This window comes from Arachis ipaensis, chromosome B6, assembly GCF_059453495.1.
Source record: "Arachis ipaensis isolate K30076 ecotype BB chromosome B6, ASM5945349v1, whole genome shotgun sequence".
NCBI lineage: Eukaryota > Viridiplantae > Streptophyta > Magnoliopsida > Fabales > Fabaceae > Arachis > Arachis ipaensis.
Genome location: NC_142441.1, coordinates 81,843,971 through 81,862,552, shown reverse-complemented (window position 1 = coordinate 81,862,552; position 18,582 = coordinate 81,843,971). Strand labels below are relative to the sequence as shown.

The window sequence follows — 18,582 nt, the reverse complement described above, 5'->3', positions numbered from 1 at the left end:
AAGATTTTTAGGAAGCAAGTTTTCAATCATAGAATATTTTTAGGAAGGATTTGTAAATACATGCAAATCATATGAATAAGTGGGTGAAGACTTGATAAAACCACACAATTAAACACAATATAAATTATAAAATAGTGGTTTATCACCACTCATTCGAGACGGCCTCTGCTTAACGCAGGAAACTCTGCTCTGCTTTGGGGAATCGGAAAATGGCTGTAGGTAACTTAGTATCACTACAGAAACTCTGGGTTGCATCAAGCAACTAATATATATAAATATAGCTCTGGGTTGCATCAAGCAACTAATATATATATAAATATAGCTCTGGATTGCATCAAGCAACTAATATATATATAAATATCTCTTTATTATATTACTCTTCTCTTTATATCTCTTTACTCTGTTCTGGTTTCTCTTTTCTCTGTATCTCTTTACTCTGCTTTGGTTACTCTGTTCTCTGTATCTCTTTACTTTTCTCTGATTACTCATTCCTTTATATCTATGTTACCCTTCTTTTCTTTATCTCTTTACTCTACTCTGATTACTCTGTTCTTTGTATTTCTCTATTCTACTCTGATTTCTCTGCTTAACGTATATATTTAAAGCTTATGTAAATTTCGATATGAATAGTTAGCTTGTCCCAAGTATAGGTTCATTAAGTCTATACTGAAACAGTTTAACTTTTCATATAATACCTAACCCTAGTCGCAACTCAAGTACTAGCTAAGTTACCCTAGTTCGTTCACTAGTCTCTGTCTATTTTTCTGTCATTAAAACTTTACATACTTTTCTTTGACTTTTATCTTTTCTTCAACTTTTTATCTTTCTTTTATCTTTGCCTTACTAATATGTTCTTACCACTCCCTAAGTGATTTATGAAAGTAATTATGAGATTTTGCGCTTAAAGTTATCTTTCTAAAGCTTGTACAGAAAACTACCTTTTCCGCATTATTTTATTATTTTTATTAAAATATTATTTTTAATTAAATATTATTATTTAATATTTTATTATTATTTATTATTTTATTATTAATTTTTCGAAAATTATCTTACCTTTTACTTTTAACCTTTAAAATTCACTTTTTACCACCCGTAACTTTTAATATTTCTACTTTAACCACCCTAACTTTTAGAAATTACCAAATAACCCCTTAAACACCAAAAATTTTACTTCCTTGCCCTTTTAAAGATCTAAAGCCTGTTCTTTATTGTTCTTCATCACACTCAAAGTGTTCTTCATGTTCTTCATAAATTCTTCAGATTCTTTCTCTGTTTTTACCCGTTTTTCAGTCTTTTCAGCAACCGATTTTTACTATAATTCATAATAAATTAGCAGCCACTAAAACCCCATCTTTTCTACATGATTTTAACACAAATTGAACCCCAATTTAGGGCCTAGGGTTTCGTTTTCCAGCAGCTCCAAGAACATAAACTCAAAGCTTAAATTTCATCAAATTTCATCAAAATTTCACTAAATTTTCACCAAGAATCAATCATATATGCAACCAATTTTTAGCACAGCCAAATCATACAACATTCACACAACTCAAACACAAATAATCAAGATTAATTTCGTTACACCCTACCTTGATTTGCTGCTCCAAATCCGGTTACCCTTTGAAGTGTTCTTAAAGCACTTTTTCCTCCTAAAACACATCAAGAACAACTTTAAAACTCTAAACCATCAACTAAACAAACTTCAGCACTATCTTAGGAAGGTTATCCTCACCTTAAACATGCAGGAAATCAAATATCTTTGACCCACAAGTCAAGCTAAGCAAGAGATCTAAGGAAAACATCAAGAAAACACTTGTTTAAGCATGTTTCCTTGAAAACCAAATTCAAATGGGAAAGGGACAGCCATATAACCTTATTTTCAGCCTTGATAAGTTACATGGTTATGTAGAGAAAGAAGAGAGGATCATTTTGGTGAAATCGGAGTTTTGATTTGAGTTTTAGTTCAGAAGAAATCAAGCTTTGAAGATTAAGTGTTCATGAAAGTTTCTCTCTTTTCTCTCTTGTTATTTTCGTCCAAAATGAAGAAATGAGACAGCCTTGGAGTGTCTTGGGAGTGTAGGATGAGTTGTGATTGGTTGGCTTGGAGGTGGATTAAAATAATATTAAAATATCTCAGGTGTATAACTACTAAAACTAGGTGTATCGGAACACTTATAAAAACATCTCTAAAAAGTATTTTCTGAGCTACTAGCATAAATGACACTAGTAAAATATTTATTGTGAGAATAAAACATGTATAATGAGGCCTTAGCATTGCTAAAGTCATCAGAGAGTGCTGGTGCTAAGCTGCACCAGTAAACTGTGAACCCGGTTAAACCAATTTTCTGTTTTAAGTAAAACTAATCAGGTAACCTTATAATATCATTCAAGAAGCTTCTAATACTCATATAATGATGATATTATCCTATTATCTCTCTTCTCTCATGAATCAAGTCCGGTTCATCAAATTGAGACTATTTACGAAAAACCGAATCAAAACTCCTAACCGATACGGTTCAAAAACTAGGTTCTTCGTGACTGTGTTATCGAGCTTGCCTCATAAAAGGTTCTAACTTAAAGATGACATAATGACAATGATGATTGAGATACTTGATGATATATCAGAGGTTCTCCCCTTACTAATCCTCCGGAGAAATCTGTACTTTCAGAAAAGATCTCGCGTACTTAAAAATCAGGGTTGTTACATAGTTAACCTCTAACTATGGAGGAAAGTCAAGTGGACTAATCAATTTAATTCCTCAAGTCTGAGTCAACTCCTAAGGAAAGACTAGCTTTAGAGGGATCCAAATCAACCAGCAACCTTCAATTAACAATCAACAAGGGAGTTTGATAACTCAAGAGTCTCCAATTACTCGACCAAAGCCAAGAACATAAAAATCTAACTTAAAATCCTCCCAAGCATTCTATCAAACACTTGGAAGGCACAACATAAAAAACTAGCAAGGAATATTAAATCTAAAACCAACAATTGCAAGCATCAATAACACAAATTAAAGAAAGCAATCATAAATATGAAGTACCTCGAATTGCATTAAATAGAGAAATAAAATCTAACAAGAGAATTCATGAACCAAATAGCAACATAAAGTAATCAATAAGGGAAATAAATAAACTAGAATGCTAGAACAAATAAAAGTAGAAGAGAAACTAAATTAAAGGAACATTGAACCTGGAATTGAAAAGAAATAAACCTAAAACTAAGAGAAATCCTAAAACCTAGAGAGAGGAGAGAGCCTCTCTCTCTAGAAACTACATCTCAAACCTAAAATTATGTGAATGAATGTTGTATGAATGAATAGATTCTCCCACTCTGTAGCCTCTAATCTGTGTTTTCTGGGCTAAAAACTGGGTCAAAAACAACTTAGAAATTGCGGGGCGATTTCTGATACGTCCAGCACGTGGCTCTGTCACGTGTACGCATCGTCCACGCGTACGCGTGGATTAAACTTTCGCCAGGTCACACGTATGCGTGATCCACGCGTGCGCGTCACCTAACAGCATGGCAACTATGAAAAATTATATATCATTTCGAAGTCCCAGATGTTAGCTTTCCAACGCAACTAGAACCGCCTCATTTGGACCTCTTTAGCTTAAGTTATGGTCCATTTAGTATGAAGAGGTCAAGCTTGACAGCTTTAGCGATTCCTTCAATTTCTTGTATTCCTTCCACTTTTGCATGCTTCCTTTTCATCCTCTAAGCCATTCCTGCCCTATAAACGCTGAAATCACTTAACACACATATCAAGGCATCGAATGGTAATAAGAGAGGATTAAAATTAGCAAATTTAAGACCAATGAAGCATGTTTTCAATCGTAGCACAAAATTAGGAAGGATTTGTAAAATCGTGCAAATTGTATGAATAAGTGTGCAAAGACTTGATAAAAACCACACAATTTTAGCACAAGATAAACCATAAAATAGTGGTTTATCAATCCACCAGCTGAAGGTGGCAACCTGGAAAGTCGCCACACCCCTAGCTCATCTTTGAGTGCACTGAGGACGGTGCAAACTTTTAAGTGTGGGGAGGTCATCCAACCAGTCGGTGTTTTTGGGTGACAAGTTTCTAATCCCAACACTTTTGCATTTCATTCTTAGGTCTTTTTAGGACTTTTTGTTGCATTTTCTTATTTTGCATATATATACATAATATGCTTAGTCAAAATGATGAAATTTTCCCAAGAAATCTATCTATAGGGCACCCCATTTGATTGAAAAAAGAAATTAGAACTTGTTTGAATTACATATATTGTGGAACATGATTTTTGAGCTAAGAACACAAGCATGTGAGATTTGAGCCTAAGTGTGTGGTTACATCATATAACCACTTATTTTCATTCTTGTGTGCATTATTCTCTTTCTATGATTGTAATCTTTGGTTTGTTTGATTGTTTATGTCCATTATTTTGTGTATGAATGCACTTATATGATTGAGGCCATTATTTCAAATAGCTCACTTACCCAAATAGCCTACCTTTTATCTTCCATTGTTAGCCAACTTTGAGCCTATTCTAAACCCATTTGTTCTTAGTTTTAGCATATTACAAGCCTAAAGCGAAAAACAATAAATATCCCTTGTTTGGATATTTAATTAGTTTAAGCTAGTGAGAGTGTTTATCATTTGATTTTGGGAAAGTTGGAAACATTGGGTAGAGATAAAAGTGTATTTTGCGACTTTGTTGAAAATCATGGGAATTGGGTGCATACTCATGCATCGAATGTTAAATCATATGCATTGATGATTTTGTATATATTTTAGTTTGAAAAGAAAAAAAATGAGAAAAACAAGAAGAAAAAAATAGAAAAAGAAAGAAAAAGAAAAGTAATAAAAAGGGGACAAAATGCCCCAAAGTAAAGTTCAATAAAAATCAATGCATATGTGTGGTGATCAAAAGAGAATGCATGAGTATGTGAAAAAGTGAAGAATGGGTAGTTAGGTTAGCTTTGAGATTGTATAGGTTGCTATATAGGTTAGGTGGGAGGTTTAAGCTTATCAAAGATTCAAATTCTAGTCCACTTGACCATATATACACCCTTACCTTGACCCTAGCCCCATTACAACCTATGGGAAAGTCCTCATGATATTTGTATGCATGCACGAAATAATTGTTGATTGTTAGATGAAAAACAAATCATGGAAAGCATGATTAGGAGAGAATTGAGTGAATCAACCCCATATACTTGAGTGACTAGAGCAGATACACATCCGATGAGGGTTCGATCGCTCAATTACATGCAGAATTCAAGCTTGAGGGTATTTCATGCAGAATTCAAGCTTGAGCAAAGGGTGAGCAATTAGTGGTAGCTTGGCATCATGTAGTTTAGTTTCTAGAGAGAGAAGCTCCTTCTTCTCTCTAGAATTAGGGTTCTTAGGCTTATTTCCCTCTTAGATCTAGGTTTAATTAATTGTTCTCATCTTGTTTTCTTTACATTTTCATGCTCTAGTAGTTTGATTCTCTTAGTTTTCATGTTAATTTTCTCTTTATGTCTCTTTTATGTTAATGAACTCATGTTGGATTTGAATCTCTTTTAATGTAATTTAATGTTTGATGTTCTTTTATTGTTGATTTGAGTTGTTAATATTGTTGTCTTGCAATTGGTAGTTGGTAGATTTTATTCTTCCTTGCAATTTATTATGCTTTCCTTTTATGCCTTCCAAGTGTTTGACAAAATGCTTGGTTGGATGTTAGAGTAGCTTTTTGAGCATTCTTGGCTTGGAAAGAGGAATTAGGTGATCTTGAGTCATGAATACTCAACTTATGTTGGTGATCTAGAGTTGTTAGTTAATATTATTTTCATTGACGCTAGTCTTTTGCTAATTCAATTAGTAAGTTAATATTGTTGACTAAGACTTTTGGATTGAAATTAGCTAGTCTTATTAGACTTTCTTCGAGTGTGAAGATAATATGGTACCTTCTTCCATCATCGGGGATGACGTATTAAGATAAATTCTTGTTAATTATTATTATTAGTGAATAGGATAGAAAGCCTATGATCTCAACCCTTGCCATGAATGTCTCTCTTTATTACTTGCTTTCTTTAATTGTTTTCTTTACTTTTCTTGCTATTTATTTTCTTGTCCTCTTATCAAATCAAACCCCCTCTTGTATTTTCATAGCTAATAATTGACCACTTCATTGCAATTTCTTGTGAGACGACCCAAGGTTTCAATACTTCGGTTAACTTTTCAATGGGGTTTGTACTTGTGACAACTCAAATTTTTTATGTGAGAATTGTTTGTTGGTTTGGAGCTATGCTTACAACAAAGTTCTTATTTTTATAAGAGAAATTCTAGACCGACATGACAATTTCCTCATTATCAATTCACGAAACACAAAAATAGAGTATGATAAACCTAAATTTGGCCAGAAAAATTGAGCCCTAAGGTTTATCACGAAGAACAAAATCACAAAATCAGGATATATATACCTGAAATTCGAGATGGTTACGAGAAGAACTGAGAGAGCGAGTTGAGATTAGATGGAAGAAGCGCCAGAGGGAGCAGATGCGATGAGAGCGGCGGCGTAGAGAGCTCTGCAACAATGGGAGTAGACGCGACGAGAGCGACGGCAGAGGGAGCTCGTGCGACGGAGAGAAAAAGCAGTTGTACGATGGAGAGAGGAAGAAGCACATAAAGGTAGGAGTTGGCAGCTGTGTTTTATTTGTGAATGGAGCTCCAAACAGAGTGTGAATTGAGCTCGAGAGAGAGAGTGGATAAGCTAGGTTTAAGCTAATATTTTCCGATGTAATGTTTTAAATTACAGACAGATTTTCTGTCTGTAATAATTTAATAAAATACAGTATTTTTGTTCATTTAAATATAGACGGATTTTCTGTCGGTAATTATTTTTCACGAAAAAAATTAATTTTTTCGTACAAAATTATCGACAAATTCTCTTTTTCGTCTATAATTTATCCTAATTCATTTTTCTTTGTTTTCAAAAAAAATTCTCTCGTAAAATTTTTCTATATTTTCGTGGGATAAAATCGTCAGAAATATCCATTTGTAATAAATAAATTTTTAGTAGTGCTTATATATATTTTATGTGGACCCGCCTTATTAATACAAAGTGAACTATAATTACCGTTTGCAAATTTCAATCACAAAAGATTCAAAAAAATCGTATTACGAAAAATCAAATTTTTACATAATAAAGTATAATTTGATAAAAAAAAACACATTATCATTTGAATCAGATATCGAATTTAATCTTATGATTCAATTTAAATACTCAATTATCCTATATATTCAATTAAAAAATATAATTTATAATATCATCTTGATGCTAATTTATAGTTTTAATATATTATAATATTAATTTGTTATAGTATTGATCAATAATAATAATTATTAATTTTTAATTTCTTTTTTCTTTTTTAAATATTATAAATTTTTTTTCATTTTTTTTATATGTTTTTATTTTTACATTTTTTTTATTTCAATTGGATATTTAATTATCTAAACTGAATCAAGCCGATTTTAATCGGGTTGGATTAGTTTGAATTTGACTTAAAACAACGTTGAACCTTATCCAAACAAATCCAATTACATTTTAATATGAAAAGGTAATTGGTGCATTTCATATATATTACTTTGTGGGGTGTTATCCAGAATTGTGAACCTACAACTTTGCAGAACCAACATGCATGCAGGCAGCGTGCTGCCTAATACTAACACAAATTGTGTGATGCAGGTAGCAGAATAAGAAGCAGCACTAATAGTGGGTCAACACGCCACTTGTGTGTTGGCCTGTTGGGCTTACATCTCTACCACCTTCATATATACTAATAATTATCCCTGATTAGCCTACTTTAATTTAAAATAAAAAATAAAAAAAAAAACTCATAATACCTTTTCATATTTAAAAAAATAGCCCCAAAACTTTTTGTTGGTTTTGCTTCTTTCTAAGAAATAAAACGCCTTCCTGAAAAAAAAAATATGCGTGAGGAATCGGTCCCTAATAAATATAAATAATAAAATAAAAATTTTTAATTTTAATGTAAAAGATTTTATGCTTGACGTTGATACATTTTGGATATAATACTTATTAACATTCTTCTAATAAGCATATTTGCTTTGTCTAAATGTGTCTTAGTACGTCACCAAAAAAAAAATGTGTCTTAGTAAAAAAATAAAATATTTTTTTCGAATATACTTTGACACATCTAAATACTATCACGTGTCAACGTGTCCAACATTATTTTTAATATGTATTCTTGAAATGAGTTTAAAAATAATATATATTATTATTTATTAAAATATAAAAATATTTTAAATATTTTATATAATTAAAAAAGACATTAAAATAGTTAAAAATTTATTTTATATTTTAATGTTAATAAAATATTAAAATAGTATTATAATTTACCTAAAAATAATATATATATATATGTCGTGTCCTATCTTATAAGATTTTAAAATTTGTGCATTCATGTTATATCGTATCTCGTGTCTTTATCAGTGTGCGTGTGTTATAGATTTTATGAAACTAAAATTTTCTTAATAATTATTTAGATGATGAATATAAATAATAATTTGAGAAAATGATAAATAAGTAGTTGACTTTTTTATTTACAAAGATTTAAATTTTTAAAAATTTAAAAAAATACATTTAAATTTTTACTTTTTTTTTTTAAATCTGGATATATCGATTTTTTATGTTCACTTCAGTCGGTCAAACCTAACAAAAAAATTAAAACAAACTCTCGTCGTATTAACCTAGTTAATACAATTATATACGTGAAAGAATTTTTAAATTAAAACAAATTAAATTTATGTGTCCAAAAATTAAAAATTTAAATATATTTTTAAATATTGGTAAATTTTGTTACAGCATGAATAGATAAGGATGAATGCTCATTTAAGGGTGGATCTAATTTCCTATGTAAGGAGCAAATTCTCATGGAAAAGTACAATTAATAAAGTTTGAATAGTTGAATTTATTTGCCTATAAAAGCATGAACGAGGCAAATGGATTTTACACAGTTACAAATACTTCTCCTTCTCTTTCTCTTTACAACAATAAAATTATCTTCTCTCTTTATGTTACTGCATATAAATATATAAAGTATTTTATCAAGTTACTTATATTAATATTAGAGTCTTCTATTTACATTTTATTTTATATTACCTCTTCCTTATTTATTTATTTAGTTATTTTATAACACGTTATCAGCACGAAGCTCTAGTCAAATTTTAGGAAGACTTCAGGTAACAAATTTTTCATTATGTCGAAACTCTCTCATCTTGAATTCAATGCTCTTGATATATCTGGAAATAATTATTTATCATGGATATTAGATGCTGAAATCTATCTTGATTCAATGGATCTTGGAGATACCATTAAGGCTGAAAATAATGCATCCCAAAAGGATAAAGCTAAAGTCATGATTTTTCTTCGTCGTCATGTTGACGTATGATTGAAAAATGAATATCTCACATTAAAAGATCCTGCAGATCTGTGGAAAGACCTTGAAGAAAGGTACAATCACGTGATACTTCCTCAAGCCAGATATGTTAGAAATAATTTTCTCGACCTTCCATGTCTCGAATGTGCTCCTGCAGCAGCAGTATCGAGAAAAAGAAATTAAAAATATTCTGAGTTAATTTCTTGCCTTCTTGTTGCTGAACGCAACAATGAGTTGTTATTAAAAAATCATGAAGCGCGCCCAGCTGGCGCTGCCCCATTTTCTGAAGTAAATGCGGCAAATTATCCTAAAAGAGGTAAATGGCAAGGTTTTAGTAACATGAAAAATTATGGAAGAAAAAGAAATTATGTTCACAAGAAAAGATCTCACCAGAAGTGGGATAAAGAAAGAAACAATGGGCAAAGTAAATCAATTGAGGATAAATACTTCTGTTGTGGTGGAAAGGGCCATTGGTCACGTACCTGTCGTACCCCAAGGCACCTAGTTTATTTTTTATCAAGTATCCTTGAAAAAGGATGACAAAGAAAATGAAACAATTTTTGTTTCAAATGATGAAAATTTCACCACTCATTATGATGCATCTAATTTCTTTAAGGATTCTGAAGGAAATATTGGCTATTTGATCAATGATGGAATAGTTTGATATATGTATGTGTTTGTTAAGTATTCAGGTGAATAATTTTACTGTACATGTACTTCTACTCATTTTATTATTATCATTTATTTTTGAAGAAAAATGGCAAGGACATATTATGAAGATATTTGCCTTGCGGATAGTGCAAGTTCGCACACTATTCTCAAAAGTGATATATATTTTACCCATCTTGTGCCAAAAGAGGAATATGTTAATATTATTATTGGCTCAGGCAATGTGATAGAAGGCTCCGGAAGAGCTATAATTTTGTTTCCTGGAGGAACAAAATTAATAATAAATAATGCACTGTTATCTACCAAGTCTCGTAGAAACTTGTTGAGCTTTAAAGATATTCGCCGAAATGGATATCATGTTGAGACAATGAATGAGGAAAATCATGAGTATTTATGTATCACAACTCATGATTCAAATAAGAAAGTTATATTAGAAAAATTACCCTCACTTTCATCTGGGTTGTATTATACGAAGATTAGTGCAATTGAATCACATGCCATTGTAAACCAGAAGTTTACTAGACCAAATGAATTCATAACTTGGCACGACCATTTGGGTCATCCGGGAATAACCATGATGAGGAGAATTATTGAAAACTCTCATGGACATTCACTAAAGAACCAGAAGATTCTTAAAACTAGTGAATTTTGTTGTGCTGCATGTTCTCAAGGGAAGTTAATTTTAAGGCCATCACCAGTAAAGATTGGATTTGAGTCCCCTGAATTCCTAGAAAGGATTCAAGGTGATATATGCGGACCTATTCATCCACCATGTGGATCTTTTAGATATTTTATGGTCCTAATAGACGCATCTTCGAGATGGTCACATGTGTGCTTATTATCTTCTTGCAACCTGGCGTTTGCGAGATTACTGGCTCAAATTATTCGATTAAAAGCACAATTTTCAGAAAATCCAATCAAAGCAATTCGTCTTGATAATGCTAGTGAATTTACTTTCCAAGCTTTTGATGCTTATTATATGGCTAATGGAATAAGTGTTGAACATCCAGTAGCTTATGTTCACACACAAAATGGGTTAGCAGAATCACTTATTAAGCGCCTCCAATTAATTGCTAGACCCTTGCTTATGAGAACAAATCTCCCAACCTCGGTTTGGGGGCATGCAGTTTTACATGCCGCAGCACTTATTCGTTTGAGGCCAACGAGTTATCATCAATTCTCTCCTATGCAATTAGCTTTTGGCCAGCAGCCAAATGTTTCCCATTTAAGAATATTTGGGTGTGCTATATATGTTCCCATTGCACCACCTAATCGCACCAAAATGGGACCCCAATGAAAATTGGGGATATATGTTGGATATGATTCTCCCTCTATAGTGAGGTATCTTGAGATACAAACTGGTGATGTGTTTAAAGCCCGGTTTGCGGATTGTCATTTTGATGAATCAAAATTTCCAACATTAGGGGGGAGAATAAGCTTCCTGAAAAGGAACTTAATTGGAATGCATCATCATTGATGCATTTAGATCCTCGATCAGGGCAATGTGAACTAGAAGTTCAAAAGATTATACATTTGCAAAGAATAGCAAATGAATTGCCTGATGCATTTTCCGATACAAAGAGGATTACCAAGTCGTATATACCAGCGGAAAATGCTCCAATTCGAATTGATGTCCCAGTAGGACAAGTAGCCACTGAAGCAAATTCACGCCAGAAGCGTGGCAGGGCGAAAAATGCCCCAATTCGAATTGATGTCCCAGTTGGACAAATTGCCACTGAAGCAAATACACGCCAGAAGCGCGGCAGGCCTGTCAGTTCCAAAGATAAAAATCCTCGAAAGTGAAAAGAGGTAAATATTCCTGTTGGAAAAGACATAGTAAAGACACCTGCAGTTGTCCAAAATTCTGATATAACGCCAGAAGACGTTCAGGTACCTGAAAATTGTGAAAATGACGAGATTTCGATAAATTATGTTTTTACAGGAGAGAAATGGGACCGAAATAAGACAATTGTCAATGAAATATTTGCATATAATGTGGCATTAGATATCATGCATGAAAGTAAGGATCTTGAGTCAAGATCAGTCGAAGAATGTCGACAAAGGAATGATTGGCCAAAATGGAAAGAAGCCATGAAGGCTGAATTAGACTCACTTGCAAAACGTGAAGTCTTTGGACCTGTAGTCCGTACACCTGAAGATGTAAAACTTGTTGGATATAAGTGGGTATTTGTGAGAAAACGAAATGAGAAAAATGAAGTTGTGCGCTATAAAGCCCGACTTGTGGCACAAGGTTTTTCACAAAGGCCCGGTATAGATTATGAAGAAACGTATTCCCCTGTAGTGGATGCGATAACATTGCATTATTTGGTCAGTTTATCTGCATATCATAAACTGCATATGCATTTAATGGATATGGTAACAGCCTATTTATACGGCTCATTAGATCGGGATATCTATATGAAAGTCCCTGAAGGACTAAAGATATCTAAACCATCTAGTGAATATTCGCAAGGGTTATACTCAGTCAAATTGCAAAGATCTTTATATGGTCTAAAGCAATCTGGACGAATGTGGTATAATCGTCTTACTGAGTATCTGGCCAAAAACGGATTCAAGAATGATGATATCTGCCCATGTGTTTTCATAAAGAAAACTACATCTGGGTTCATTATAATTGCTGTGTACGTTGATGATTTAAATATCATTGGGACTCCTGAAGAGATTCCAACAATTATAAAAACTTTAAAAGAAGAGTTTGAGATGAAAGATCTTGGAAGAACTAAATTTTTTCTCGGCCTGCAGATCGAGCATATAAAAAGTGGGATCTTTATTCATCAAACAACATACACAGAAAAGATCTTGAAGAGATTTTATATGGATAAGTCACATCCATTAAGTACACCAATGATCGTAAGATCTTTGGATGTGGAAAAGGATCAATTCCGTCCCAAAGAAGAGAATGAAGATATCCTTGGTCCTGAAGTACCATATCTTAGTGCCATTGGAGCACTAATGTATCTTGCTAATAATACACGACCCGATATATCATTTGCTGTGAATTTACTAGCAAGATATAGTTCCTCTCCAACCAGAAGACATTGGAGTGGAATCAAACAAATCTTTCGATATCTTCATGGGACGGTTGATATGGGATTGTTTTATCCCTATGGATCCAAGTCACAACTAGTTAGCTATGCAGATGCCAGATACTTGTCTGATCCACATAAAGGGAGATCTCAAACAGGATACCTGTTTACATATGGTGGAACAGCTATATCATGGAGGTCCACGAAACAGACGATTGCTGCAACATCCGCTAATCATGCCGAAATACTGGCGATTCATGAAGCTAGTCGCGAGTGTTTTTGGCTGAGGAGTCTGATCCAATACATTCTGTCATCATGTGGACTGATTGATCATAAGATAGCTCCAACTATCCTGTTTGAAGATAATGCAGCATGTATTGCTCAACTTAAAGGCGGATACATCAAAGGCGATAGAACAAAGCATATTTCTCCCAAATTCTTCTTCACTCATGACCTTCAAAATCAAGGGACAATTGATGTCCAACAGATCCATTCAAGTGACAATCTGGCATATTTATTCACAAAGTCACTCCCGAAATCCTCCTTTGAAAGACCGGTACATGAGATTGGGATGCGCCGATTTCGAGACATTAAATAATGTCAGCAAGAGGGGGAGACTGTACTCTTTTTTCCTTAGTCAAGTTTTTTTTTCCATTGGGTTTTTCTTGACAAGGTTTTTAATGAGGCAGTCCCCATCACAAAGGATATTGTACTCTTTTTCCTTCACTAAGGTTTTTCCCACAGGGTTTTCCTTTAGTAAGGTTTTAATGAGGCAATAATCCTAAATGAGCATCCAAGGGGAGTGTTACAGCATGAATAGATAAGGATGAATGCTCATTTAAGGGTGGATCTAATTTCCTATGTAAGGAGCAAATTCTCATGGAAAAGTACAATTAATAAAGTTTGAATAGTTGAATTTATTTGCCTATAAAAGCATAAACGAGGCAAATGGATTTTACACATTTACAAATACTTCTCTTTCTCTTTCTCTTTACAACAATAAAATTATCTTCTCTCTTTATGTTACTGCATATAAATATATAAAGTATTTTATCAAATTGCTTATATTAATATTAGAGTCTTCTATTTATATTTTATTTTATATTACCTCTTCCTTATTTATTTATTTAGTTATTTTATAACAAATTTTGCGGACAAAAAATTAGGACTGATTTGTTATTTTTTTGAATATTTTTTTTCTAAAGGTGATATTACGAAATTGAATGTAACTATGAATTATTTTTGTGTATTAAAATTAAATTTTAAAATAAAATATGAATAATCTAAAATATTAGTGAGTGAGTGTCGAGTGGTTCTTCCAGAAACTTTTATTTTCCTTCTGCTGCTGCTTGTGCGCCAGAGAGACGATCATGGAATTCTGGGGTAACCATAATCATCTTTCTTCCTCACTTCTTATGAACCTTAACATTCCCACTTGCTTTTGTATGCGCTATTCTGTTTTCCTTTAACTCTATTATTTTCTTCTCATCTCTCTAAATTTACAGGAATGACCTTGTATCTGTCTTGCGTATAATGTACGTCTAGTTTCTTTTCTATGATTTGGTTAATGCTCTTAGGGTTTGTGAATTTTGATTTCTGGTCAAAATTGACTTAATCCATAATGTAATTTTGTTCATTGGAGCAAAATACCATTGCCTCTTCCTTCATAATTCGTATCGTAACTGTTCTTCACTTCACGGGGAATTTTTTCAAGTAATCGGAGTTTGTAGATTACTTCCTTTGAAATACTTGACTGTAAAGAAATTAAGAAAATAATGCATGTTATTTTTAGAGTAGTTCTAGAAAATGTTGCCAGATAAATTTGTTACTCGGAATAAAAGAAAGGGGTAAATTAGTTTTTTATTTTCCCTTTTTTTCCCCTCTTGAAATAATGCCGAAACATATTCTAATAAGTTTCATAAAATTAACATGGTAATAGTGGATGTCTTTTTACAATTTTTTCAGGTGTTGAAGTAAAAAGCGGAGAAAGTCTCGAGGTTGATCCAGGATATGGCAAGATGATCCATCTTTCAATGGTATATACACATGATGACAATTTAAAAGAAAAGAATTGGAGTAATTCTGATCGCTTGAATTGATAATGGTTGTGTTTTAATGAAAAATGCTTCATATACAGGCATGCCTGGGTGAGGTTAAGAAGGATAAAGGCGAACCAGTGACTGTGTATGTGAAATTTGGTGACCAGAGGCTTGTGATTGGAACACTTACTTCTGAGAACTTTCCTCAGATTTCTTATGATTTAATATTTGAGAAGGAATTTGAGCTATCACATAACTGGAAAAATGGGAGTGTCTTCTTTACTGGATATAAAGCTGAACCTCCTTTGGAATCATATCCTTCTCAATAGTTGTTTGCTTTGATATGATATTACTTTTGTCTTCTAATGGTCAATAATCCATTCATATAAGTTCTATGCAGACACAGATATTTCCTTAACTTATTTTGTTTTTCTAATCCTTACTGAAAATGAAGAAGACTCTGAAGGTGAGATACTCTGCTCTATTTCCCTTTGATTTATGTTTTTCTACTATTTATTAGTATCTCAGCATAATCTATCACCTTTCTTTCAGAGTTCGAAGATATTCCAGTTGCTGCTGCCAATGGTAAGTATTCTGTCTTTTGTTGTTTTATCGTCAACTAGACATTTTCTGCACTCGATATCCTTAACTTTATATGTAGGAAATTCTGAGCTTGAGGTAAAGAATGCTGTCAAACTTGATGCCAATGAAGCTAAACAAAAGGAGAAAATAGGGGATCCAAGAAAGAAAGAGAAAGCAAATGAAAAGGATGCAAATGGTGAAGATGAGGAAGATTCATTTGATGCTGACTCTGATGAATCTGATGAGGATTCTAGTGAAGATGAGGTTTTCATATAATCTTGAAAATAGCTTGCAAAATCTGATTTTTTTTTTTTTTAAGGTTTTCTTAACTCATACCAAGAGAATGGATCATGATGCACATGTTTGTTTAATACTATTACTATGTAATTATTAGGCTTCTTTTGTAGTGAAATCAATATTGCTTTTGAAAAAATTAGAAAAATCCAGAGTACTGGTGTTTATGTCATTAAAAAGGGAAAATAATTGCTCTAGATGTCTTGGTGCCTAACATGCATGGGGTATGCCACTGCAGCTGATGTAGCAAACTTGATTGTTTGGCACCAACGTGTTCCACTGATGATTCCTGTGGTGGTAAACAGCTTAAGTGTGTTTCTTATGTGTTAATTTCATGATCATATCTGCTGCATTTTGTTTTGTGGTTTAGTCATATAATTTAATCTGAAATGAGATTGGTATTTTTGGTTAGCGATTCTTAAGGGATTTTATGTTGCTTTTTTTTTAAAAAAAAAAGGTTATTATTATTTATTTCTTATTTCTGTAACAATGTATTGTCTAGGCCATGGCAAATGGTGAGAAAGATGGTGAAGGTGAAGATGACTCTGATGATGATGATGACAAGGACGAAGATGATGACGATGACGATGAATCTGACAAGGAGGAGACACTCAAGAAGGTAGAGAGCATCATGCTTATTTTTTGTTTTAGCCGGTTGATTTTGAATTTTTACTTATGTTTTTCTATAGGCTGAATTGAGCAAAAAGAGGGTTCATGAATCATCCAAGAAAACACCTGTTCCAGAGAAGAAGGCAAAATTTGTTACTCCTGAAAAGATTGGTTAGTGAGTCAGACTTTCTCATAGTCATTATATCTTGTAGGAGATTTGTTTGTGTAATATCTGTCATGTTTCTGCACCCAAGCCTTGCATAGTTGCATGTTTTATACTCAATTTATGTACAGTAAATTAGATAAAGTTAATGTAATATAATTTGGTTGCACGAGTCATGTGGGCTCATGATTTGCATGGGCTGATCCTACTACCTTACAACGATGAGTTTTGATGCATGGTGATTTGCAAAAAGGTTGAATAATCACTCATGTCCCATTACCTCAATCTTTTGGTTGGACAAATTTGTGAAATCACCAGCACAAGCAGGGATGGACCTGGGTTAGGACATTTTGGGGCATATGCCCTGTTTCCAAGACTTTAGATTTTGTTTACATGTATATTATTACCCTTATTATATTGACTCGTACTTAAGAAAAAAGGAAAAAAATGTTAAAACATTTAAATATAATTATGTAAAACTAAATCAAAATCTTGGAGCAATAGTTAAGTTGTCCCGGGGACCTTAACCTCATGGGTTGAAATTGTGGAATTAGCTACCGACATTTGCATTAGGCTTGACTTTCCTTGGGTGTGACTGTGCCCCAAACTTGGGATGCTTGTGCACTAGACTGTTCCTTTATAACTATGTAAAACTATTTATTTTCTTTTGTATCATGCTTTAATTTTTTGGGCCTAATACTAAGATAGAAGTACAATGGTGAACAAAGTGAGACGTGCCTCTTCGTGCATCCATGCATGTTGTGAACAGACTAAAACTTGTGAATTATAAAATTGATGAGAAATATTCATATGTTCAGACAACAAGGGTGGTGTTCATGTTGCAACTCCTTACCCAACTAAGCAGGCTATCAAGGCAGCTGCCAATAATAGGCAACTGGTGAAGCAGCAGACTCCAAAGTTAGTTGGAGACTATGGCTGCAAGGATTGCAACAGGTGATTTGCATTCTCTTTCTGATTTATCGGCCACCTTATTTCCTTTTGCTAATTTTGTTTTCTCTTAAATATATTTCTTGTCTGCTCGCTATAAATTTGGTATTATATTGGTTTGCAGGTTGTTTAAGACAGAAGATGCCTTAAACTCCCATAACAAGGCCAAGCACAGTGCTAAGTGAAGGAATGAAAGTACATAAATATAAGTTTTTTCCTGAACAGTAAGCATGTGAATGTTTGTGGATTTTGGATGGATACAAGTTAGAAAAAGAAAAATGTACTCTAGCTGATCTAAGAAATCTAGTCTAGCCTAGTAGTTTTGTTGCTGAGGGTTATTCCACTTGGATTGTGTATTGGAGAGAAGAACCCTACTTTTTCGTATTGTTGGTTTGTCGCTATTATTCAGCCTCAAGTTTCTCGTAATTGTGTTGGTAACGAGGCTCCAACGTTGATGCTAAGGCCTTCCTTAAAATGATTTCTCTTATATTGATATCTTCTTGAGGACTATATATATTGCTGGAGGATTGGCAGTAATAAGATGAATGGAAGCTAACCTGTTAGGCTCAGCAAAATGGAGTCACTCAGGATTCAGCTTTTATTAATTTACTAATCAATGAGATGAACAATGTCTCAGCTTCTACGCAGGACTCATGGTTTTGCCAAGAGAATGGGTTTGTGCAATGCACAGTAGAGGTTATGGTTTTCTTTTGGACATGACACGAGTTCAAGAGGATATTTTTGGTATATTAAAATTAAAGGGCAAAATAGTAATATTATCTTATTCAAGAATCTGAACACTAAAAG

The 18,582-nt window shown here is 33.2% G+C and overlaps 1 protein-coding gene across 2 annotated transcripts; it reads left to right on the top strand.

The window, feature by feature from the left end:
- The first annotated feature begins 14,442 nt into the window (after positions 1–14,442).
- LOC107648808 (histone deacetylase HDT1) lies at positions 14,443–18,268 on the top strand. 2 transcript variants are annotated; one of them, XM_016352623.3, is made up of 11 exons: positions 14,466–14,523; positions 14,646–14,675; positions 15,106–15,176; positions 15,278–15,492; positions 15,623–15,645; positions 15,732–15,764; positions 15,841–16,025; positions 16,558–16,674; positions 16,745–16,835; positions 17,646–17,781; positions 17,900–18,268. In XM_016352623.3, the coding sequence occupies exons 3-11, from the start codon at positions 15,159–15,161 to the stop codon at positions 17,958–17,960; spliced, it is 879 nt and encodes a 292-aa protein (XP_016208109.1). In that variant the 5' UTR covers positions 14,466–14,523; positions 14,646–14,675; positions 15,106–15,158; the 3' UTR covers positions 17,961–18,268. The 2 variants fall into 2 exon arrangements, with proteins under 2 accessions (XP_016208108.1, XP_016208109.1); XM_016352622.3 differs by lacking the exon at positions 14,646–14,675 and having other exon boundaries at positions 14,443–14,523.
- Positions 18,269–18,582: the final 314 nt, after the last annotated feature.